Below are 26,878 nucleotides of genomic sequence, written 5' to 3'. Positions count from 1 at the left end.
CCTGAGTCATTAGTTATCTATCAAATCAGGGGCTGCTTCCTTCAGAGGATGCAGTCCACGTGGCCCATGAAGACTGCCTCTGTCCTCCTTGGGGTAAACATCTGGCTCAGATCGGGTTCGGACACTTTAAACAGACATCTGTTGTCTTCAGGACAGGCTTCGTACGTTTTCTCTCCGGAATCAATAGGTATATACCCTGTCTCTGCCTGCTGGATCTATCCTCCCTTGAATGCTGCAGACATGTCTATGTCTGCATGCGTTGTGCATGTTTAAATGTAAACCTCTGCACAAAGTCCGGACCCGATTCTCCGGACATCTTTTGGAGATCATGCCTGAAAACTGCTTTACACATCAGCAGAGGTGTGGACTCGAGTCACATGACTTGGACTCGAGTCAGACTCGAGTCATGAATTTGATGACTTTAGACTCGACTTGACAAAATGTAAAGAGACTTGCAACTCGACTTGGACTTCAACCTCAATGACTCGTGACTTCACTTGGACTTGAGCCGTTTGACTTGATAAGACTTGCTGCTTTACCCAAAACACAACGATTAAAAAGTATGTTATTAAGGAGCGCTCTGTATCATTCATCGTGTTTGTGTGCGTCTGTGTGTGTGTGTGCAGCGCCGCCGCTCCCAAAACGCGCACTACGCGCTGTGCGTTGGGCACCAAGTCCTGAGGGGGCACCAAAATAAAAAAAACTGAAAAATCATCATAGTTATAATAATTATGTAGCCGAGCGTTTGGTTGTATCATAAGTCCGGCTTCAGCCGACAAAGGACACGAGAGCAGGTCATGCGCTCGGGACAGCACACCCGTTTATCCTCCGTTCATTTTACAACTTCACTCATCACAGCACCCACTTCCTTTAAAACCCCCTTTCAAAATAAGAGTCACTACCAACAACCCACTTAAAACCGGAAATACAAATCAACCCTCAACCCTCACCCACAATAACGTCATTAAATAAATTAGCTTACAATTATAATGCCGATATTATTTCAGTATAGAAATATTAGGTACCTTTTAGCCATGTATATCACAAAAAAGGCAGAACAAGAGATATATTAAATTGCTCAAAAAAAGTTAAAGAAGATTGACTATTCTTGTTTATACTTATTGATGATTATTTAATGTAATTATAGAGGAGTTATGCTTAGGGCACCAAAATGGCTCCCAGCGGCACTTGGTGGAATCATACTACGTCCCCATCGTGCACAAATGACTGACAGACTTTTGGCCAATTTGGTCTTTTGCAAATGCAATGCAGCATAGGGCCCTGACATATAAAAAGCACAATGTGTTCATTGTTATGTTCAAGTATTTGTTATGTTTCTCACATGTACACACACACAGACAATATGAGGTGAGATAAATGAGATGAGATAAACACAGGACAGGACAGAAACTGCTGTGGAACTAGTTAAAATGCAAAATACAATGTTAGCACTTTTGTACAAATAATTACAGTTGCACTTGTTTTTTCAAATGTGTTCATTCTGTAGGAGTGGTTTAAAATGAAGAATATTCTTGCAAAATATGAGTTAAATGTTAAAAATGACTGGTTAATAGTGCAATAGGGAAGTGCAATGTCAGCAAAAAAATGTTTTCTGTAATTTCAATTGCACTTGTTTTAATAAATAAATAAATAAATACAGATTTAAAAAGCATACATGATCTGTGTTAATATATTATTACTCAGTGATCAAAAAGACTCGAAACTCAAACTGCAGGACTTGGACTTGACTTGAGACTTGTCAGTCTTGACTTTGGACTTGACTCGGGACTTGCCTGTCTTGACTTGGGACTTGACTCGGGACTTGAGGGCAAAGACTTGAGACTTACTTGGGACTTGCAAAAAAATTGACTTGTTCCCACCTCTGCACATCAGTAAGAGTCCACGACAAGTTTTCACTTTCTGCGTTTTATTTAAGCAGCGTTCACTTGATGACGGTCCCTAAACGCGGATAGACGTTGAAGAACAATGACCCTCAGGTGTGCGTGCGCGCTCCCGCAGCTAGGTGGACGCGCCTCCTCAGAGTGGTAAGTACATTGGCACATCGTCACCCGCAGTGTTGGCCCAGTTGTGGACACTGATCATACCGAGTACATGAGACACCGCGACAGGAAAGTCCCTTCATTCCTGTCCTTCCCTGAACGTTATTCCCGGAAGTTGTAGCAGTGTGGCGCTGTGTAAACATGGGGTAGCTCCGGCTGACAGTTTGACAGGTATCAGGAACCTGAACTACCTGGACACGCTCGACAGGCTGAAGTTCAGAGGGTCAATCCAACAGGAAGACAGAGAGGAGGGGTGATTAACTTCGTGTGGTCCGGAGGAGACACGTCCAGTTGGGCTGTGGTTTCTAGAGTCGCGTTTCCAATGGAAAGCTCCTCCGTGTTTAGTGTCCGTCTGTCCCTGAAGCAGAGATACTGTCTGCTGCTCTGCATGGCTGCGGGAGCCATCCTCACTTATCACAAGTTTACAAGGTAAGGCAGCTGACAGTGTTTGTATATTCGAGCCGTCAGTGTGGAGGACTGTGTGAAACCCCACAGAAAGGTTCGCTCTATGGACTTACTGTAGGTCTCCACGTATTTCTGTGTTTGCTTGGTTGCTGTCTCCCGTCTGATTTATTGTGAAGATAGCTGCATAGGAACTTTCCCCAGGCTCACCGATTGGCTGGGGGTCGAGAACCGTGACCACATTAATGATCAATATGTTCGACATCACTTTGTTTGCTGTTCAGGTGCGTTTCACCCACGAGTCTCAAAGCACATCTGTTTGACTCTGATCGAGATGAGATCATGTTGGTGTTTCCACCAGGGCCGTGCACAGACCTTTTGGGGGGCAGATTGTCACATGGGGAAAAAACGGCACTCCTGTAATTATTCATGTTTTTCATAAAAATAGAGTTGCGTACAGTTGTAACAGTTTCCTTGGCCTGTGTTATGCCTTGTTCCATTATACTTCGGAGCTCGATTATTACCAACCCCAACTTCCCCAGTTGGAAGTTGCAACTGGAACGCCCCCTCAATTCGAAATTTTGTCTCAGAAGGTCGGAGAAACCGCACAACCCCCAACTACAATATCCAAGATGTCCGCTCAGTGTATCAACATTAGTGGAAGCTGTAGTTTGTTCTGTTTAATGGCACTTATGTCTTTTAATTGGTCGTACACATAGTGCTGTCCAATCACTGTCTGGGGTGTGCTACTACCCTGTTGGTATGTGTGACTGCTGTGTAATGTGTTTTTTGTAAAACTGGTTTTGATAACTATGGTTAGCTGGCTAAAGTAAATATTTTTCCTGTCCAACTGGAAAGCCCTCAACTCAGGTTTTTAGTGTGCGACTTCATTGTGAGGGAAGTCATGTGCAGAGCTTTTTCAATACAGTTAATGGTGCAGAGTGAAGTTAGAAATCTTTGTGTAAATGTTTTTCATAAAATTAAACTGAATTTGCTTTATTGCTGTTCTCATGTGTGACTTGTATGTGAGTAAGAAGGATTTCCTGAATATGTTGCAAGTCTACCATTTCCGATGTCTTTTCAGCAACTGGCATAATCAGACCAAAGTTACAACAAATTCAGCTTGATATAAGGCATTGCAGCAACAGAAAAAACATTGTGCTTTGTGTAGTCAAAGAAGAAATGTCAAACATAGACTTTAAGAGCCACTCCCCTCTGAGAGGAGGCTGTGGGCCATCAGGACCAAAACCTTGCCTCAAAAAAATCCTTTTTTTCTGAGGCGAGTTGATGTCCCGGACAAAATGCCTGTGACTGTGACACTTTGACACTTTAACTTCCCGTGGTAAATAACCGACTAACTCTACTTTGCACAATCCAGTCACCAGTGCTTTCTTACAACATATTGCACGTATTGCAAAAAACACAATCCCTCCAGACTATATGGTATTTTATATATTTACATTTTATTGCCAGTTTTTTGTATTTGTACTTCCCCAAATACATCAGGGCAATTTCCTTGTATCTGTAAACCTGCTTTGCAATAAAAAACAATTCTGAGTCTGATTGTGAAACTTGGCCCTAAGACTGACTGTTGGCACAATGACCCGCCCCTGCTGACTGCTACAGAGCGCTGGTCGCCTGCTTATTACATTTCTTATCAATATTGAGCATATCGCGTGTCCAATTCACATAAACTTGGCACTGCACTTTCTCGTCAATTTACAATAGATATGCCAAATGTGAAATGGATGGTTAGCAAGACATGCGTTCCACATGCAGAATGACAGTTTGAGGAATTAGTAGATATATATGTAGTAGGCTATGTTCACTGTACGGCAGGATATGAAAACTGACCTTTTCAAACACTATCATCACCTGGTAGACACCAACAAGGGCAAGTCAGGGAAACATACTTGAACCGCAGAAGAGAAGAAGAAAATAAAGTCTCAAATAAGCATGCTTACTTAATTAGAGGCCAAATGGGCAGGTGCTTTAGCACCACCTGTGGTCCATCTGTGCATGTGCCTGGTCTCAATGCAGATTTGTGTACATACCGCAGGTATGTGCAGCAGAGGAGACCAACCTTACCCAGAAGGCCAACAGCATGCTATTTGCAGAAGGCTCACACCTTCCACTGTTGCAAGGTTGATTCATTCAAACACTGTGAAAACACTTTGAGAGGATCACCCAGCATATCAGCCACCTTTTTCCAACATATATTCATTGTTTTTACTATAACAACGAGTCTGGCAGTGCTTTTTCATAACTGTGCCTGCCATACCCTGTCCTCTACCCCTTTTTTTCCCTCTCACCCAACTGGTGGAGTCAGATGGCTGCTCACGTTGAATCTGGTTCTGTTTAAGGTTTTCTTCCCGTTAAAAAGGAGTAGTCGAAAATGTCTGTGATTCGGTACAATACAAATACAATTAAATTGTATAATTCCTGACTATACTTGCCTCAAGGGGAAAATTTGTGTTTTAAATGTCATTCCTCCATTCGCTTTAGTCAAGTTCCACTTTACGGCTGTGAAATAAAATACATTTCCCCTTTAGGAAACACCCTGTTGAAATCAAGAGAATGAGCAGGGGGGCGGGTCTGAGAGCCAACACGTCCCAGTTCACTTTGGAGGGAAAACCCTTCCGCATCTTGGGGGGCTCCATCCACTACTTCCGTGTCCCAAGAGCCTACTGGGAGGATAGACTGCTGAAGCTGAAGTCTTGTGGCCTCAACACCCTCACAACGTAGGCTCCCACTGCAAATGATCACTGGTTGAATGTACTGAGCATCAGAGTAGGGCTGGGTGACAAGGCCAAAACCTGTAGCATGTAAAATTAGATTCTATCTCCTTCCACCATGTTTTTACAATTCTCAAATGCAGGTTGTTTTCTGTGACGTCTTGGAGAATCGATAACTTTGGTTAATGATCAACCAAATTACCATGGAAATTAATGAATAAAACGGTGCTTTTAACTGTCTGGAATTTTACCAAGGTAAACCTTGAAACCGGTAACCGTTTCATCCCTTTATATCAAGATATAATTTCACGCCAGTCGACAATGATAAAGTTTAAAAGCTGATACACCTGCATGAAGGTTGTGGTTTTAAACGCTTCCTTATGTGGAGAGAAGGACACTTGATAAACAAGTGAATATATATCTTAGGTAGATCAGCTATTTCTTAAACCTCCTCACTGGGTTCGCACAAAGCTTTATATCGATATGCGTATAAATCTTTTGATATATTGCTATCAATGAAAATTATGTTGCAATATTGTTTTTGTTGCCCAGCCCTACCTCAGAGCACTACACTATGACTTTGCTTTTAGATTATGAGTAGAGCACACAGTACTCACAAGTCATATTATTATAAACTAAATGTAAGAAAACATAAGGAAATTAGAATACTAAAACCACCCAAAATATAATATAACATTTAAGTTGTGTTGCCATTTTTCCAGATATGTGCCATGGAACCTCCATGAGCCGGAGCAAGGGGTGTTCAACTTTGAGGATCAGCTGGATTTGGAGTAAGGAACTTTGGAGGGTAAAACATGCAGGGTATATGTTGGAGGCCAGATCACCTCCAGCAGATGGCACTGTTGCACTGTAAAGAGCCTGAGCTGTCCACGGTCTTGAATAATTTGATACCATTGAGGATGTGTACCTTTACGAAATGCTTCTGATGAACACGTTGTGCACAGTGATGGCTGATTTATTGACTATGATTGGCATTGGTCTATCAAATGTGTTTTATCACTGGCAGGTTTAGTGCAGTAATCAGACATTCTCTCAAACAAAGTGACAATGAAAACAAACAAGTATTTTAAACAGAATGATATTTGTCCTTTACTATGCTGAATTTTTAGAGTTGAAAACGAGTATATGCCATAGCTTTATATCTGCTTTACAGATGATTAATAGAGCCCTGATGAGACTATAGATCATTTTCCAGATTGTGTCTCCTTCTCTCAGAGCCTTCCTCCGCCTCGCATCCAGCCTGGACCTCTGGGTGATTCTGCGCCCAGGGCCCTACATCTGTGCTGAGTGGGACCTAGGGGGACTACCCAGGTAAAAAACACAGAGCCATGATTCTGCGTTACCTTTACAGATTATGTTATGCCAGTTCCATAGCCACAGTCACATTGTGAAGCTTTATTTTAAAAGTAGTGCGCTGAGTTAATCTTATAAACGGCTCTGAAATGAATTGTTAGGTCAGGTAATCTGTTAGCTGACGGTATCTTTGCTGCAGGTGAAATCTATTAATGGACTGGAAATAATTCATGGGCTACTTATGTGAATTATGTGCTGTCATCTATTTGGCCAGTTTCAATACATGTGCTGCTTATTGGGCAAGGATTTTCTCTTTCTCTTTGTGTAATTGGAGTTTAACATATTCACGTACATTAGAAAACATATGTTTAAAGGATATATCATATTAATTTAGCACCCCTTTTAACCAGTTGAAAGTCAAGTTTTATTACACAGAATCAAAATGAAATCTGACAATGAAAGAATACAATCCATTTATATCTTTAAACTCAATCGTTTCGGACACGTGGGGGATTTGTTGAGGTGGAAAAAGACTGGAAGTGGGTATTTTCGGTGTAGTTTTGCCTTCAGGGAATGTGAGTTTAAGGTAATATTTATTTGATAATCATCAAAACAGCGCTTCGAGGGGAACGCAGCAAAGCATGACTCCCTTGCTACAGCAGTTCATGATAGTCATGCTAAGTGCGGTGTGTTTATCTTTTGATAATTTTGAAGGAGTTCACAACCCTTTGAGGAACTTGTTGGATAAGTAGCATTTTTGGATATTCCAATGGTTTTTGTTGTGATCTCTTTTCAGCTGGTTGCTACGGGATGAAAACATGAAACTGAGAACGACATACCGTGGATTCACCGACGCAGTCAACTCCTTCTTCGATCAACTCATCGCCAAAGTCGTTCCACACCAGGTACTTTTCATTTGAGCACCTTCAAAGTGAAAAACAAGTAGAACTGGAGCTGAAGCACATAATATAAAAAATGTAGAATAAAGATATAAAATAAAACTATGAAAATATGTACAAAGCCATTTCAATTAAAGCCCCTTGAGTTTTTATTGTTTTCTCCACACGGATTTTCTTTATTCCTCCAAGTGGGTTATGTTTTCAATGCTGTTTGTCTCTGACCAAGATGATCCCAATACGACTGAACTGATTTTCTTGAAACTTGGTTAAAGAAATGGTTGAAGGGTGGCACATAGGCCCAGGAAGAACTCCTTAAATTCTGCGGCAGATTCAGGATTCTTTATCACTTTTTGAACATTTTCACTAATATTACAGGGAATAATTCATTGTTCGTGGTGAAGAAAACAGGTATATCTAGGGAACAGATATCTAAGGGTGTGTGTGAAATCTGGTGTGGTTTGATTGTATTAAAGGAGACTGTTGGGCCTTTGCGGAGGTATGTGCTCTACTAAGTGCCTTTCTAGTCTATTCATATTTTCAGCAACTATAATTCATGCAGTTGAAATGTAATCCAAATAGCAACATTGTAAAACTATTTTCATGACTGAATCCTCGCATTTGTTCATATCAAATTGTTTCTCATTTGCAATAGTTTCCCATATAAAATATTGTGCAATTATTAGCTGTGATGGCAAGAAAATGCACCGTACTGACTCCAATTGTACAAATTGTTTCCTATCAACCTTATTTTCTTCTTATCAACTCCGCAAATCATTGTACAAGCTCTGACTTTCATTTCAAGGCTTTTAAAACGTCAACAGCATTGAGGGCGGGTAGGAACGACCAAGAGCTGGTGCCAAGCCCTAATGTGTGTCCTCTATCTTTTGGTTAATTTAATGCACAGTTCTCCAAAGATGGCCCCATTATCGCAGTTCAAGTGGAGAATGAATACGGCTCCTATGCTAAGGATATAGAATACATGCCATTCATCAAAGAGGTAAGGAACGGAAATGTAAATCATTTTAATTAGAACTGGGGGTTCTTTGATAAGAGTGCACAAATACACCTTGCCTCCATAATCTCCCTTCTCTCCAGGCATTATTGTCAAGGGGCATCACAGAGCTGCTGATGACCTCCGACAACAAGGAAGGACTAAAGCTTGGAGGAGTGAAAGGAGGTATTGTCAGATTGGCTATCAGACAAACAAGACAACAAACACACACTTTCAATATGGTGGTTGGAGTGTAGTTTTTCCCCACACAACAACAGTTCTGAGCCAAGAGTGACCCAGTGTCAGGCAGCTGCAGTTCAGATTCCTCACACAAAGGAGTCTGTGTACTGTAGAACCAGGAAGTGTCTCTTTTTGAACACACTCCGTCATAAACAGAAACTGTAGCTGTGTCCCAATACAGGAGACGTGGCCAACACGGCCCAAGAAGGAGGAGGTCTTTTAAGACTTTGTTGACCACGAAGGCCTAACTGGAAATGAGACTGGTCCACAGAGAATTCTTTATGATTTGTGTCACCTACTTGTCCCGCCCTTACCGCTGTTGCATAGCAACAGAGCTGCAGTTAGATAAGAAAGTTCCCTTACTTTATTTACATGTGCTATTAGCTGATTAGTTGAGTCTGATACTTAAAATCGCAGTGAGGACAGATGTTGTCCTCATTGTTTGCTGGCTAAAAACAGTGAGGTGCAATGAATGGTGGGATAGGTTTGCCCGAGAGGGATCCATCCATTGGAGCCGTTGATGGGGGATGAAAGGACGTGTTTGTCAGCTTTATTTGAGGATGCCTTTAATATGGGACAGTTTAGTCGTCAAATGCAGCCTCCGAAGAATGTGGCTCCTAAATTGAGACATAGATATTTTGATGTCAGAAAATAATTTTGGATTAATTTCCTCCTTTTGTACTTTTAATGCATATATATTAATAACCTTTGTTTAAAAGGTTTTATGTGTATTATTGATGCAAACACTGATGTCTCACATGATTCACAGTGCAGACTCCACCAGGGCTTTATTCTCGTTATATCAAGTAAACAATCCTCTTGGGATTCATATGATGTTTAAATGTGTGTCTGAAATAATTTACAGTAGTTTACATTACATTTGTGAATAAAGACACCACAGCTTTGATATGGAACTCGTACAGACGAGTGATTGAATGATTTATTTAAAAAATAATCAAAAAACCTTTTAAAGTAATTTATTTTTTAGATTATATTTGACATGGTGATAATGTTTAACTCTTTTTGTCTACAGCTCTTGAAACCATCAATTTTCAGAAACTGAACCTGAATGACATTAAGTATTTGGAAGAAATACAGGTAAGTCTTATTTGTGTCATATGTTACATGATTCTAATTTTAAAGTTGTATTTGTCCTGTGCAAGTTAACACATGATCAACAGCACAATGAAATCTTGGATGAGAAGAAACAGCTCAGCCGTGCACTTAGTGCAATGATTTAATAAAATAAAAGCAAAGCAGAAAGATCTCAAACAAAAAAAAAGGGAATAATAAAACTTATAACAATACACTAAAAACCTAATACATTCAAAGATGCAGTGCAACATTCGAGGATGCAAATGTAGCGACAGCTTTGAACTGTATGAAATATGTATGTATAAGTTATTGGACATTTTCCAGAGCTGGGTGAGAAAAAAAGTGCAAACGGGCAGATAAACAGATATGCAGAGGCTTGTTGGTCATGAATTGACTATGACTTAAGAAACCTGACTGCCATGTGATAAAACTGAAGCCCTGCTCCTACAGTATATTGTCTGCATGCTGTGGGCCTTCCACAGACAGAGCTGGTGGTAGATGTCCTGGATTGGGACCAGTGTTTCCAGTGATGTGTGGTTTTGTGTATCAGTCATTACCAGTTTTATGATCTAATCAAACTACACTAGATAAACACATCATTATAAACCCTTGCTCTTTCCAATACAAAGTCTCTCCATATACAGTATTTTGGAGTTGGTAGCCTGAAAAATATCTTTTGCCTGTGCAATAATGTAGCCACACAAAAAACTTTTGTAACACCAATTATTTTCTTCATCCCCTTGTAGCCTCAGAAGCCTAAAATGGTGATGGAGTACTGGTCAGGGTGGTTCGATCTTTGGGGGAACCTTCATCACGTGTTTACAGCTGAGGGTAAGACTCTGTGAAAGATTAAAATCATTTTCTATAGCGAGACCAACCCGGATTCCTGATAAGAGTGAAATAGGTGTTCACATGAGGGTAAGACGGAATTTCTATCAATGGATTATTTGTTTTGCCCTTTCTATGTCTTGATAATACAGGTCAATTTGAGACTGGATTGAGAGAGGTTTTTTGCATGGAGACAATACAGTATTTCTCAAGGTAGAACAGACTTGAGGGCAAGACAGAGCTCTCGAGCCTCAGGGTGAAAAAGGCTTAAGACGTGTGTCTTTTTGAGCTGAGAATAAAATAGTCTCTGCCTGGGAAAAGCTGGATAAGGACAAAAAAATAGATTCTTCATTCTGAGTCCAAAACAGTCGCTCTAACACTATGGTTCCTACACAGACGGCATGGAGCCCAGTCGGTGCAGCTGGGATGTATAGCTTATCATATGGTCATTTCCTCCTTGTTTTTGTGGCTTTGTCAGAGATTTATATACTTTCATGGGCGGTAGGTTCAGAGCCAAGTTCCACAAAGCAGAGCGTGTGTGTCCCTTCCCTTTTACTTTGTCTGTTGCCCGTATTTGAAGTTCAAAAGCCACTATTTCAAACACTTCCTTGTACTGGATTGTTCAAAGATGCTCTCCGACGATTCTCACTGACTGTACTAAACTCAGGTGTGAAGTGGTGTGCTTTATAGGAGTCGTATTCATCTCAGGCTCCTTCTGCTAGAGCTACACACACACAGATACACACTATGATTGTCTTGCCCTCGGCTGCATTAAATTACATTTCCGTTGTGAGCTTTCCCATTAGTTACCTGTCCTCATGCTACAGTCACAGGCTGCATGTGTACTGCAGTAGCTAGCCACCTGCTCTAGAGCATTAGACATGACAAAATACATTACAGATCAGCCAGTGGAGTTTTGTTGAAGTGGAGGTTATACACCAAAATGCATAGTGGGTAGTCCTGAGGGCTAAAAATGTGTTAAACACATTTTCCTGACACCAACATTTTTACATCATTGCTCGCTAGCAGTCTTGTTCTTCACGGTTTTGTTAGGGCACTGCTACATTTCTTGGCTCCATGTTGCACCAACTGTTGATCAGTGCAGTAGCATGTTTTAACCACTTTATTTATTGTCTCCAAAGACAATTCTGGCCATAATTGAATCCATCCAGCATCACATTTTTTAGTAAAATGAAGAACACAAAGAGCTGACCATATTTATAAACCAGAACTACAACGTGTGCCGTCCCTCTAGAATTAGGAAAACTAGAATTTGATCTCAGAAAATACTTGAAACGGGATGAATTACATCAAGAAAATGCTGTAAAGTTTTCTTCACCTTATTCAGAAAATTGAGGGTTAAAACTCAACTCACTCAATCATTAACTAATGAGGAGATTTAGACTTTTTAATAATCTTAAATATTACAGTAACTAGTAACTACAGCTGTTAAATAAATGAAGAGGAACGGTAGTATAAAGTACCATAAACTGCAAGTACTCAAGTAAAGTATCTGCAATGTACCTTTTTAAAAAGGTTTCATCAATGTCCATGAGGCATCTTTGTGCATATATGCTCACAAAACAAGGATCTACTATTAAAACATTGTGGCATGGTGCCTCCGGTGGCCATGAGGATACGCACAACCTTAATACACAGTTTTAACATTTCCATTATGTAGATTAGTTCGCTCTGTGAGGATATTAATAAAGTAATGTTAATAATCAAGTGTTAGAAAACTTAATTATTAACATTACTTGATTAATCAATTACTATTCAAAAATGATTTCACAATATCCCAGAGTGCAGAGTGAATGCTTGTTTGTTCATAATCCAAACATATCTACTGTGGGATAAAAAAATTTACACAATGTTTTCAATCATTCATTTTTAGAAGCGACAGTGGAGTTTGAGCGTTTTTAATTGATGCCTCCTTCATGTTAAGTAACCAGTGGTTAACACAAATGTACTCTGCAATATGACATGGTCCACAGGCTACAGTCAGGAAGGTGATATTCTTAATATAATGTACTGTCATGACATAAACGATAGCACCTGTTTCGCAATTGTAAAGATTAATGGCAGTCACAGACCCTGCTATCATCATCTGAAGTGCTCTCAGAAACATCTCATTTCGAGCACACCGTGCAGAGCCTGAAGCCATCTCGCATCATCAGAAAAAAAGGAAACGAAAGGGCCAACAGTGTCACTTATTTATTTTCTCCTCGTCGAGGAGAAAGAAAAGAACCTCACGACGCAGGAAGTGTCATGGCTATGAAATGAACGCTGGAATATTCAGCGGGCCTCGTGTCCTTGACAGTTCAGCACACACCCGGCACTCGGTCACAGCCGGTGCCCCCACCGTGAAACCAACCGAGTCGGGCTCTGTCACTCACCCTGCAAGATGTTATTCACCAAGACTCATGCCCTTGATTCAAATAATTAAAGACAGTTTAATTTGTCTGCTAACGTCTAATTTGAATTCTTAATTATTTGTTCTGCCATGTTCGCCTCAAAATACAGGTAGCTAACTCGTAAAGGGAGGTTGGCAGTTTTTTGGTAGGTATAAGTATAGCCCCATGATAAATTATAATAACCTGTAATAGGACGTGAGGCTGAGGTCGGTCCATGTTTTAATTGAAGTGGAATTGAGGGCAATAGGATTATTGAAACAGTGGCTCTGTAGTCAAATGGATTTCCCCCCCTCCTGTTACTCCTGGGTGTGTATGTGTAGCTTTATTTCCATTATGCTCCTCTTTGCTCACTGTTCAAACCTAAATAAGTCAATTATAAACATCATGGTTTAAAGGTACTATATGTCACTTTGCTCTGCCAACAAACGTGCTGGTTGCTGGCAGGTGGTGGTAAGCATCACTTGTCAAGAGCTTAGGGGGTTTGTGCTGTTATAAGATTAGATGTTATAATGTGTCCTCACAGAAGAGCTACCATAGACTGTATATATACATGGATGAAAAGACCCTTGCTTGCTGCAGTATAGTTTATAAACTCTGTCTCCTCCATTTTAGCAGATGGGACATGGACCAAACTAACACACAACGTATGCTTAACATTTTTGTCTGTCATTTTAATTCTTCTCACACTGATGTTTGTTCAAGTGTTGTTTTTTCCCCAAGTAAGTTTGGTTTTAGTTAATTATAAAAAATGGGGTGAAATGTCATGATTAACAGCTAAGACTGAGTATTGGCAGGACTTTGCCAACGCTGGTTCATTCCCATCACTACTATGCAGACTCTGGCTCCAAATATGCAATCTGGCAGCAGTACTATCCAAGATATTTCGACTTCATTTCAGGATAGTGGTAGAAAGAGGAGACGCATTGTCCGGCTTCGTCTTCATCCTCCCGTGAACTGGACACTACAATGTCTCCCCATTGCATAGTGGTATTATGAGATGGGATGAAGGTAGATTGGTAGCATGCATCCAATTTATAAAAGTAAAGTGATAGAAAGAGAAGCAAACCAAGGGCAAAACTCTTTGTGAGTAAAGGAATATGTTTGTTGCTAAACTCATAAAAGTTTATTATAGACCGGTGAGTTAATAGCTGTTTTGCACCTTTAAATTTGACTTGTTTGTTTAACTTTTTTCACTTTTCTTTCAGACATGATACCTGTGGTCACAGAGATCCTTGAGAAGGACATGTCCATCAATCTCTACATGTTCCATGGAGGGACAAATTTTGGCTTCATGAACGGAGCATTTGCTGTTGGAATACCGGCACCCAAACCTATGGTAACGAGCTACGGTATGTTTGATCAATCTGGTTTTAATCACTGTTTTGCAACATATGATTAAACAAAAGTTGATTGTTCAGGGTTTATCTAGAATTATGCCCCAAAGATTTAACGCATTACTGCATTTTAAGAGCCAGGTACATATTTACAATCACTGCCACTTATACTGGTCTTAATTCTTATCTGTAAACCCCACTGATGCTGCACTTAAATGTGAAATGTACCAAATAAAAGAAATGTGAAGATGAAAGCATGATAAGGACACTTTAACTATCCATAGATGGAAAAATCTATACACACAGCCTCTGACCTTTGGCTGCTTGGACATCTGAATATGCAGTGCACATTAATTCATTCATTACACAATAAACTGCATTGGGAATGTAAATTAAAGATGGTACAATGGGTTTTATATCCTCCTCTAGGGCACTTAACATTGCAATAACCTCATTCTTCAGTAAAGAGCAGAAATCTGCAAAGTGCTCGACAGTAGGGACAGCCACCTTTGACCGCTCTTTACACTCGTGTTTACTCTTCTTTCGCCTTTTTACCTTTTCACCTAAAAAACGGCACCAATGTCTGTCAGGATAACCCAAAGTGTGTCTTGGCCAGCTGCTGTCTCAAGATGTTCGATAGGGGAGCACGGTGAAATCATCCGCCACGGTGAGAGGCATGCCTGCCTCTCGCTGGCTCCTGAGCCTGCTGTTCTGATAGCGCATTATCTTGCAGATTACGATGCTCCATTATCCGAGGCTGGGGATTACACCACCAAGTACCATCTTCTGAGGAATTTATTCAGCCACTACCACAGTGAGTGTTGTATGTTGTTGCTGCGATGGGCTCCACATCTTCCACCTCTTTTTCTCTCCATTTCTTTTCACCAACTTTGCATATAATCACAAGCATGGGGTTTATGGGGGCTTTGTGAGATTTTTGTCAAAGTCATAGACCCTCAGTCTCAGACCAGTGTGAAAATGACATCCTAAGCTTTTTATCATTTTTATGACGCATGCAATTTTCTCTATTTGCCAAATAGAGGATTTTTTGGCAAACTGGGTTTGAATCCATCACAGCACAATAATAATTCCTCCAACATTGTGTTGATTGAAGATAAGTTTGAAAGGCTGCCTGTGTGTGATTCATATTTATGTTTTGTAGTCTGCTGAACAATGAGCAGTGGCCTGTATATGAGAGTCAGGCTGGGTTCTATAGCAACCACAAAAACATGACCCAATTTTTTTATTAGATCAGATTGATAGTTCATTATTGTCTGATGGTTGTCAAATCATGTATATTGTGTCAGTTACTCTTTGCCCTGCGGTGTTGTTTCTGCATATCTTGGCGTGGATTCGAGCTGATGTGTCAAAGGTCTAACAAAAAAAGTTCTTAAAATAGACTTGTGTCCTACATGCTTTGGGGTTTTCTTGTAATTTCAGAAATTGCAAATTGCCGTTTGTAATATAACTTGCTGCACAAGCATCTTAACATTAAGCAACCTGCAAATAAAGACAGTTCATTGTGAGACATTTAAGCATTGAAAAGTATTAATACTTATAATCACACTATCTTCTGACTATCTTCTGTAAAGAAAGTCAGATGTCAAGTATGAGTCAATTTAAACCCCAGCATTATCCTGCTCTCCGACAGGCAATGAATTCCGGATGTTCTCCTGAAGTTATCCGCAGGAGCTTTATGTGAGAACGCACATATCCAAGTCAGTTGCCCCTGACATTTTACAGGAGTGAACTCATATTAGAATACAGCAGGAAAATGTGAGGAAACAAAACTGGAAAAAAAGAACAGAAGTGTCATTCACGTAGATGAAGCAGAGAATGTAAACTTAGAAAGACAATGAGATTCGAGAACTGTCAACGGTAAAGATCCACACCAGTGTGTGTTGTTAACAAAAACACGTTATTTCCATTGCCACTTTTCCACTGGTCAAAAAAACAACTAACAGCTTGCCATTGTCTGCAATGGGATTGGATACAATCGACAATCACTTCCTGTCAAATGAGTCTGCAGTATACAGGGTTTTAACTAGCTGGCTCAGATTGGCAGTGATGGAAACAAGACAGCGGGATGAGCGCGCTAATTTGGCAAGTCAGCGAGGTGAGAGAGTTCCTCAGTTTTTCGCTGCTTTTGTGAAAAGGAAAGTGAGAAACAAACACCTCCCCTGGCAATAGGAAAGGAGGAGTCAGTTGCCTTTCTTGTGGGTTTAACCAGATTTAAATAAGCTGTGTATGCTTATTTTGGTGTAAAAGAGGTGTAAGTTATGTCTTGCCTCCCGTGTGCTCCATCCAGACATGACCCCTCCCCTGTGTCTGACCTGGACAATCTCCCGTTGTGTTCTTCATATGTGAAAAAAGCAAAGTCAATTGGGTCATGTGCCGTTCATGTCTGAGAGCAGGGCGAGTTTCTTCTTCCCTGCATCACATTGCCACTGTCTCTTCTGTTGAGAACTGAATGGGTAATTTGGGATAATATTGCATTATTTTGGGGAAATTCACATTATAAAGGCATTGGCTTGTAAGTATTTTAAAAGCCATATTGGAGAAAGGTGTTGGCCATTATCCTCCAAGCTTTCCCCAAGTGTTTCAGCTGTTATCATTTAGTGATAAGGAAATGCAGTCAAGCCTTTTCCAGATGGAGAACTGGTGTGTCTGCATGCCGTAACACCTTTAAAAGCAGTTAGGGGGCATGGGCAACTACTGGTAACCACTGTAAAGAGACTTTTTGTAACATAGAGCACAAACTGGATGCTGCTGTGGAGGGTAAATGGCTCCACCAAGAGCTCAGATAAATTTGTTGCAGGATCAACTTTAGCATAATAATAGTTATATTAAACATATGTCTCTGTGTTGGAGAGAATAATTGAACTGGTTCATTTTGTTAATTTTGTTGCTGCTGTAACATCGTTATCATTATGGTATTGCCAACAGCATCACCAACTTCAGGTGCAGTATTCAAAACTAGTTTAAATGCACCTAATGAGCATCCAAATTTGAATCAAATGTTGTGTCATCAAAGGTGATACAGTATACTGGAAGACAGCTAACACTATGCAAGCCTTCCGCTTCTTTTTCTTTCCCTATTTTTATTAAAGCTGTCTTAACTTGCTGCAATTGGTCCAAACTATCCACAAAAGTGTTTTCACGCTGCAAATTGAAAACAGCCGTGTTTCAGTTTGATCTGGACGAAACAACCCCTTTGGGTTGGATTAAATGTTGGAGAGATGGTCCGAACCATGCTCCGAAGAACCTTTCACCCCTGTTATTTAGGTTCGGAATTAAAATGAAATGTCTGAAGGCCTGAACCAAACAAGATTGGTTTGAAAGCGCGTTGAGCAACAAAGGTGTATATTTTAAGGTGTGGTTTTTCCATGTATTTTCAGGGTAAAAATGTTGTTTACATGGAAGGCTAGCTTGGGGTCCTAATTGCGGATACATAAAATGAGCATAAATGGATATATAGTCAGAAAAACTGCTATCAAGACTAAAGTTTCCTCCTGTTTTTTTAGTCAACCCTCTCCCTGAACTGCCTCCTCTCCTGATGAGGAGAGCATACCAGCCTGTTGTCATCCAGCAGCACCTGTCTCTGTGGGACACTCTGCATTTCACTGACAAGGTAAGCTACAGACGCAGAGAGAGTGCTGAAATTCTTGGCACAAAAATGACAAACATCATTAGCTAAGTAGCATCGCTCATATCACTACAAAGTTGTTTACAATCAGTCATTCATAAAAAAACATCATTCATTACCACTTGTCAAATCTCATCATTAAACTCAAAGAAAATCAGTGGTTAATAATGTGGATGTGAAGGATGTTGTCTTCTGTGTAAAAATTTTTTAAGCGAACCTAAGACTGAGGACAGATGTATTTACTCTACCCATGGTTACAGTAGCACAAGCTCCTTCATCACATCTGTCTACTCACCGCAGAATTTCTGCTTGCCTTTATTATCATATATTAAAACTGCTAAGTAGCTATTATTCCAGCTATTGTAGCTAGTTGTAGTTTTTTTTAAACAATCAACATTAGCAAACGATGAAAACAATTCCAGCACAAATAATAACACTGTCGTCACCATCACTCATATGCCTGTTCTCACCGATTGATTTATTGTTTTTTATTATTATTGTGTCGTGCAAATTATGTGCACATGCAGCCTAAACAGGCTTACAAGACACCATTATTAAGTAACAGAAAAGGTACAAAAATAATCATAGAAACCATAAATCAGAGTAGCAACATCAATGACAACTCAAAAGATATAAAACACACAGACGTGTTTTCCTGGATTTAGGAAGGTAGTCCACTTATAAGTATGGAAGGTAAACAGCCACCAGAACATTTCTGGATTTTAAACATACATTTCATGTTATAAAATCCAGTCTTAAAGCAAAACAAAATTAATTATGATTAATTCTCTATGGTTGAGTAAAGCTCTTTCCAGGAACAAAGTCCAGACATATAGGTGTGTTCACTTTCTAAAGTTTGCCTTTCACATGCGAAGAGGGCAGTAGGAGATTGTTTCGTTCAGACGTGTTGACCAACAACAGGAAAATGTCTGAAACATCCAGACTAGCAGTGGCACCTGAGTGAAGCATGCAGGAGGCAGGGCATGAAGTGTTCTGCTGCAGAAAATGCTTTTGTTGTCGGCGTCTTTACGTTTATGGTACATCTTTTTCATCCTTAGATATTTGTATTGTTTTTATTTGTTTAGATTTCTATCTGTTATGTGTTACAAAATGCCTTCAACAAGCCCACTTGTTAGCAGTGAATTTCATTAACACTTTCCTGATGTATTCTCATAGCGGCTCACTGCCATTTATTTGGGGGCTGGCATGAGGATTTCCAGGCATCTGACTCAAACATTTGGGTTCTTAAGTACGGCCCCTCTGGAAGGTTTCAGGAAAATGTCTGGATTTCAGTGCATGTCTGAAAGCAGCTTAAAGGCCATGTTCTCTCACTCTGTCAACATTGCACCAGTGGCCCATTCACAGACCAGAAGTAATCAAATCTGTTCACCTGTGTTCAGTGTAAAGTATGCACAGAAAATCTCCCCTTGGAAAACATGGAACAAACTAAAAATATGTTTAAGAAAATGCACAGGAGGTGTCAGCTTGTATTTATTACTGTGGTGTCCACCAGTGTAGTTTAGTCATTTACACCAAGCTCTCCAGTGGCATTGATATCCATACCAGATGTTGCACATCTGGCAGTTGTTGACAACATTAATTATTCACCTCCTGTTGCAACAATTTGCTTCTCTCTTAGATGGGATTGTTAGGCTTCCACAGAGCAAGGACCCAATCGCAGACTTAGATGCCAAAAAATACTTCTTTATTTAACAAAAATAGGAAAACCAAGGAATCCAAAAAGGCAAAAAATGACAAGAGCCAAAAACAGAAAATCCAATTCAATAACTTGGCAAAACAGAGTTCCAAAGAGGCTCAAAAAATCAGGGAGTCAAAAATCAGAGAGTCCAAAATCATACCAGATAACAGAGTTCACAAATAGCAGTATCCAGGCATTGCTTCTTCACAGTCAAAAAATGATGAGACAATCCGACAGGGGACAACAGAAAGACTGGGCTTAAATAGAAGGGGAAACAAAGACAAGACACAGGTGAACTAATTAGGCAAACACTCAGGTTGACGATGGGGAACAGGTGAGGGAGAAAAAGAGCAGGAAGCAGTAGAGGGTGGAGTCTCAGGACAATAACAAAACACACATGGCCTGACATCCTAACCACAACAAGCACATGACAACACAAATAAACAGGGGGAAAGACATGACATAACAAAACACAGGCATGGTGCACAAGGGAAAATGTCTTAAACCACCAGGGTCTTAACAGGGATGACAATTGCTTTGCCCCTGTCCAGCCCCACACCCTTACCCTTAGTTTGATATTGTATTTGCATGTTTAGGGGGAAGGTGGTTAATCGTGCCCTAGCAGAGAGTTGATTGTCTTCTGAAGAGTGCGTAATGCCCCTCCCAAGGGGATGCAAAAACAGTGTGTCTGAATGAAAGGATTGCTCTGACTGCCACACATGCGAGCCTCATTAGGTTTAAAAGAGCATCACGTTCTGTCAGGAGAAGATTGTGGAGTCTGTTCTGAGGACGGCTGTGAGATTGTTGGTTTATGCTGTAAATTCACAAAAACATGTAATGCTTTTTTAGATTTCTCTTTCCTCTAGTGTGTTTTATGTCGTTTTCTTTTGTGTGCATGTAAAAGATCTCCTAAAAGTCAGTGTTAAAGCTGCTCCACTCCCTCATTGCTTCTGAAAAGCTTTGTCAGGAGGGGGGGGGCTTAAAGAGACAGGTGCAAAACTTAAAAAGCTTAAAAGTATTTCAGACAGAGGCTGGAAAGAGGAGCTGCAGCAATGGAAAATATGAGGAGAGTGATGTATTTTATGAACCCTAGAGCATGTAAAAATGTTCAAGTATTAACACAAATTAAAAGTATGAACCGGAATTTGAGCAGAATATTTCTCATTTAGTACAACGATACATCTTGGAAACCTCGTTTTAAGGCCAGATCACACAAAATGTATTCATCAATTTACAATCTCAGAACATGAGCTGCTTATTAAGCCAGAGGCTGCAATCTTCATAGTCTGCATTTGAAGACCAAACTGACAAATGCATCCTTCAATACCTGTTTTCAGTAAGTCTTTATGTGAACAGCCCTAAACATCGGTCGACTTTTTCCTACTTTTAGCCATCTAAGTCAGCGAGGCCGATAAACATGGAGAATCTCCCTGTCAACCGTAACAATGGTCAGTCGTACGGCTACACGCTGTACGAGACCATAATCACCAGCGGAGGATTCCTCAACTCAAAGAACAACATCAGAGACAGAGCGCTGGTAAGAAGAGGAAGACACACAGCGACTTGACACTTTTACGCTTTCACATTTCAAAATTTACACTTTCCTTTGTGCGAACGTTTGCACCCGGAAAGCTGTAATCTGCTTGTTAGAAATGACACGTTGTCCTTATGGAGGGCAATTAACGAGCTCAGACTGTGACCAGTTGCTCTGTTATTAATGTCACACAATTTTAAGACAATTCTCAAAAGTTGAAACACAAAAAACTTTCTTTGGTGGTTTCAAGTTCATTTTCTTTTTTCTACATAAAGTTTGATTTTTCTTCCCAGGTTTTTGTGGACAAACATTTTGTTGGTGTCCTGGATTATAAAACACTAGAGCTGGCACTTCCTGATGGGAAGGTATTTGTGTGTGTGTGTGTGTGTGTGTGTGTGTGTGTGTGTGTGTGTGTGTGTGTGTGTGTGTGTGTGTGTGTGTGTGTGTGTGTGTGTGTGTGTGTGTGTGTGTGTGTGTGTGTGTGTGTGTGTGTGTGTGTGTGTGTGTGTGTGTGTGTGTGTGTGTGTGTGTGTGTGTGTGTGCTATTTCTGATTGTGATTCTCCCATTGAAGGGAAGAAGAACACTAGGTTTACTGGTGGAGAACTGTGGAAGAGTGAATTATGGGCAAACTCTGGATGAGCAGCGCAAAGGTACAAATTGCTTCACAGACTGATGGCTTTGTAAATGTTCCATTCAGCATGAGTCTTATTTAAATGATCTTTTTTTTGATTGGAGACCTTTCGTGAAGCTAAGCGTCTTAGGATGTATTAGAAAGCTGAAAGCCGCTCTGACTCACCTTTCAGGTCTGGTCGGAGATATCGAGTTAAACAAGCAGCTCCTCCGAGACTTCATTATTCATAGTCTGGATATGAAGCCAGGCTTCCTTAACAGGTTTGTGTCTTTTCCATTACGGTCCACTTTCCCTCCATGTTTGTGTTTCTCTGTCATTAAAGCCGCTTGCCTCCGATTCAATCCAGCTGATTATCTCCCTGCATAACACAATTACTGTGGTAATATGATGGGAAAACTGAGGAGTCAGAACACAGCCTCCCAATTCAGTGTCTCATGGTTAACATCTTGAATTATAAGCAGTACAGTGGGTAGACTACAGGGTTGGAGTCATTTAAGAGCTGCACTGCACCTTTCTGAATACAATAGAACACCACTTGAAGAAAGGGACAACCCAAGGTGCGAATGCATATCCCTCATGATGCTTCCATATTACTAAATCCTAAAACCCTCACCTCATTTTTAGGTTATGTTGGTTACCTTATATTTGTTGCACTGATAGTCAACATCAGAGTCACTAGATTTATCTTACCTTCTACTGTGTAGAAATGTACATTTTATATAATTGAATATGTAGCCATATTTTACATCCATTTTTAGGTATCTCCCCATGAACTGAAAATGTTTCAATCTCTTTAGTTTATCACCATCCTGAAAATGTCAAGGCTTAAAGGCGTCTATGTTGGAAACTATCTTGTCTTATATCACGGCAACATTTTGAATTTACTTCAAGGCAAAGTATAATCTATAGCTGAAATTATAAAACATAGAATCTGAATATTTCAAAGTACTATCCATGTCCAAACTTTCCCATTTGACACATTGACATTTACTGAAGCCAGAATATTGTTGGACTGACATGATAAATAACAGGCCTCCTGTAAGTCAAGACAAGGGACATTAGTGCTTCATAGAATGGAACTCATTATGAAAGGTGTAATCTGTAAGGATTGTACTCTTCAATTTTCTTTGTCATTTTACAGAATCGCGAATCCGGGCAACTGGAAGTCTATGCGAGAGCCGCTGTCCTTCCCAGGGTTTTTCCAGGCCAAATTCTACGTGAACGGTTATCCTAAAGACACCTTCATCAAACTACCTGTAAGTCAGACACAGTGGAGCGGCTAATTCAACACAGCAGAGCCAGCACAGGAAGCTCTGCCCAAAAGATTGATTCATGTATTTGATTTGACCCTTACTATACAGTTAGTACACATTTGAATTAGTTATTATACCTCAGTCAAAAAATCGGAAATGCCCAAACAGGTTTAAGTCATGTTATTATTTTGACTAAGTTAATACACATATGCAAATCATTTTTTTTTTTAAATGTATGACTTCTAAATGCAGTACTTATATTTTGACAATATTATGTAAATATGTACTTCATGATTGATCATTTCCCATCTCTTACAATAGCAGTTCTTTTATTCTCACATTTTCTGGTAAGTAGTTGGATTTAACAACAAGTCTGTATGTGTTAGTCACAAGATGCTAATCACATTAGAAGTAAAGACTTTCTTGTGTAGGAGATAGTTATCAATGTGTTTCTAAGTTTCTACATTAAATTGGCCTTACCAGTTTGTTTTGATAAACAGTGACTGTTTGTGTTTACAGGGATGGACTAAAGGAGTCATCTTCATCAACGGCAAGAATCTTGGACGCTACTGGTCCATCGGTCCTCAGCAGACTCTCTATGTCCCAGGCCCCTGGCTTCACAAGGGAGACAACCAGGTACTCCTGTATTATCTAAACCTGCAGGTGGTTATTAGCCTGGATGCCAGACGAACTTAGCCCCGCCCACAACATTTTTGGTCGGGCAGTTCGGTCTGGAGTCGCTCCATTGGGAAAAAATGATGGCCCGACCGGGCCAATCAGATTGTCAGGGCGGGCTTTATACGATGATTGACAGATGATCAACTGTAACGTAATCAACCACGTCATCACAGTGCCCTTGGGTTGAATTCGTTTTCAACAAACATGCCTGCCGCTGGAGAGCTGAGATGTGTAGATGCTGCCATTGAGTCTGTTTTAGAAGACATCGACAGCGCATTCATTTTGAAAGAGGAACACAGAACGTGGAGGCGACGCCAAAGCACCGCGCTAATCCCTATCGCCCCGGCGCTTGGCTGTTCACAACGGACACTGAAGCGACGCTGAACCGCCGGGCAGTGCTAATAATATCACCCGTTGATCCAGTAGATCGCTGCACGGCTTTGTGCCGGTCACACCGGAGGCTGAAGCACCGCGCTGCGCCAAGGCTGCCTCGCGGTGCTTCAGCCTCCGGTGTGACCGGCACAAAGTTTTAACATGGGAGTGGATGGGAGCCAGCTGTTATTTAAGGCTTGGCGCTGCGCTGAAGCGTCCGGTGTGAACCCGGCTTTAGTAAATAACTCACAATGCGTTGCTTAGCATACGTCACATACTACGTTGCTCGGATTGGTTGTAGGTCTATCCAATTGAGCGAAGAGGAATTTTACTTCCTGGTCAGTTGAAACACGCCCCATAATTTTTTCCCAATGGAGCGACTCCAGACCGAACTGCCCGACCAAAAATGTTGTGGGCGGGGCTAAGTTCGTCTGGCATCCAGGCTAGGTGGTTACCCTTCGAGTGATACTTCTACCAGACACTGTAGCATCGTTTGGTATTTTACAATGGAACAACTATCTATTTATATAGGTCCAGGCCATGTTAGCATGCCAAAATATAATCTGACATTTTTTTTGCAATCCAGTCCTTACTCACCATGAAAATGGACACCAAAGTCCTCAAGACTTTTTTTTATTATAACGATAAAAAATTAAGGCTACAACTAATGATTATTATTTATATAGATTAAACTCATGAACATTTTTATTGATTAATTTGATGCCTATTGGGGGGTTTGAGAGTAACATGTCATAAAATAATTAAATAAGCATGTTTCTGTTTCACAGAGAAAATTGTGACATCTTTCTTATATATAGTCTAAAATCCCCAAATGCAGTGAGATATAGTAAAACATGACAAAGTATTCAAATCCTCACCTCTTACTTGTGCATAGTCAAATGTCGTTGTTTTTTGTTTTTGTGATTAAAGACTTGGAGAATTTATCAGTGAACAAAATCATAGCCTGTTTAACTTATTGGCAATATACTAATCCTTGAACCTTTTAGTTCCATCTGGTTATATTTTGTATCATTAAAAAACAAAGTTAACATGTTATCTGGCTCTTCAGATCAGCAGTTACAGTATTATAGCTACTGATATTCATAACACTATAGCTTTAATGTTGCGGACCTCTGCAGAAAGCCTGGAGCTTAACATTCTATATCTCTGCATTTCTCGCCTTTTCTGAGATGGTCTTTCTGTGAGTGTTCATGTATTGACATTAGTGCTCCACCTCCCACTCTCAATGTCCTTTCACGACTTCTTTTTTTTGCTTCATCACAGGTCCTCGTGTTTGAAGAGCAGGACACAGATGGTAAGATCCAGTTCACCAGCACCCCTGACTATGGCATGTCTGTCGATGTCTAAAATGGACGGGAGGGCAGATGGGTAGAGGAAGATGATGGGAGAGTAGCTGGGAAGGTCAGGACTTAGGCAACAGCCGTGAGTTCTGTCTACACGAGCCCCGACACCTGGCCGTGACCAGCATCATCCATAAGTGACTCGTCGGTAAACGTGACATTTGGTGCTCTGCCAGAAGACGCATCTCCATAATCAGCTTCCTCACATCAACTTCTCATTTAGTGGCTTTACTCATGACACTCTGTTGAATAATTTCTATTCAATTTAGCAAAAGTATCATTAACGTCCACTTACACACTCCATAATTTGAGACCAGGGGACAGGGACACTAAACTATCTCGATTTCAATGAAGTAAAAGAAACTCTCCTCCTTTCTCAGACCTAATTTATACATATCATCCAGAGTGTAGGCAAAGAATTTGTGAATAAAGACTGGTGTGACCTCTGTGTCAGTAGTCAAGGCCAACCAAGCCCGTGAACTGCTTTATTTATCCCACATACTGTGAGCCTGTTTGCTTTGTTGCCTTTTCAAATTTACCTTCTTATTTTCTGCTGTGAGCTCATGCAGAGGAGTCAAGCTCACATGCTGTGTTTGAAATCTTTTTTTGAATTCTCATCTGTTGTGTATGGCTCTTACCAGCCCGGATACCGCCGCAAATGTTTTCTTTGATGATTGATGCCATGGTGACACTGTGCTGTCACATTTGACAACTAATCAGTGCGGGCTAATGACATGATATGTATGAGTAATTACAATTTAAGAGGTGGTCAGGTTTCCCATGCTGCTGAAATCGTAGAGTGGATTTCATCAATTGAGACACTTTGGCTTCACTTTTGGGAACTGTCATCCATCTAGCTTGTTAAATTAAGCCCTTGTAGCTTAAACTATAAAAAATAATATACAGTCCACATGTCTGACCTGACACGTGATGAAATGCTGTTAAATACAATGTACTGACTTCAAATGAAATTTTACATAAATTATAAAACATCAGTAGTATGCATGTTAACTGCATGAATACAACAAACGCTGAAGCAAGACTTACAAGTTTTAAGTATAAACAAAAGTTTTGCACTTCGGTTAAATATATATTTTTTTCCTTGAGCTGATGTTTTTAAATCTTCGTAGCTTGGTGGCTGGGTATTATATTTTTTTGCCAAATCACTCCATTTATAAGCTATTCCTTATTTGGTTATGCTACAACCTAATTTGTAAATCACCAGGGTTAAAATACCTAGTTGTAACAAATAATTTTTGAATGTATGATCTATCCATCTGTTCCATCTACTTAAAGTTTAACATCTGCAAGAAACTGTCAATTAATTGTACAAATGGTTACATTTTTTAATTGTTGAGAGTTATTTTTATTAAATTTGTTGAATTGTTCAA

At 40.2% G+C, this 26,878-nt stretch overlaps 1 protein-coding gene across 2 annotated transcripts; it reads left to right on the top strand.

The window, feature by feature from the left end:
- Nucleotides 1-1,959: 1,959 nt before the first annotated feature.
- LOC128439817 (beta-galactosidase-1-like protein 2) lies at nucleotides 1,960-26,878 on the top strand. Of its 2 annotated transcripts, none has more exons than XM_053422246.1 (19): nucleotides 1,960-2,045; nucleotides 5,015-5,203; nucleotides 5,920-5,988; nucleotides 6,434-6,529; nucleotides 7,308-7,416; nucleotides 8,315-8,407; nucleotides 8,506-8,587; nucleotides 9,675-9,739; nucleotides 10,483-10,567; nucleotides 14,184-14,327; nucleotides 15,046-15,126; nucleotides 17,837-17,943; nucleotides 21,048-21,194; nucleotides 21,485-21,556; nucleotides 21,764-21,842; nucleotides 21,996-22,083; nucleotides 22,965-23,079; nucleotides 23,596-23,712; nucleotides 25,411-26,878. In XM_053422246.1, the coding sequence occupies exons 1-19, from the start codon at nucleotides 1,987-1,989 to the stop codon at nucleotides 25,492-25,494; spliced, it is 1,881 nt and encodes a 626-aa protein (XP_053278221.1). In that variant the 5' UTR covers nucleotides 1,960-1,986; the 3' UTR covers nucleotides 25,495-26,878. The 2 variants fall into 2 exon arrangements, with proteins under 2 accessions (XP_053278221.1, XP_053278220.1); XM_053422245.1 differs by lacking the exon at nucleotides 1,960-2,045 and adding an exon at nucleotides 2,053-2,489.

Source organism: Pleuronectes platessa, chromosome 5 (assembly GCF_947347685.1).
Source record: "Pleuronectes platessa chromosome 5, fPlePla1.1, whole genome shotgun sequence".
Lineage (NCBI taxonomy): Eukaryota > Metazoa > Chordata > Actinopteri > Pleuronectiformes > Pleuronectidae > Pleuronectes > Pleuronectes platessa.
The sequence above is the reverse complement of the archived record's forward strand: the minus strand, read 5'-3'. Positions and strand labels throughout refer to the sequence as shown.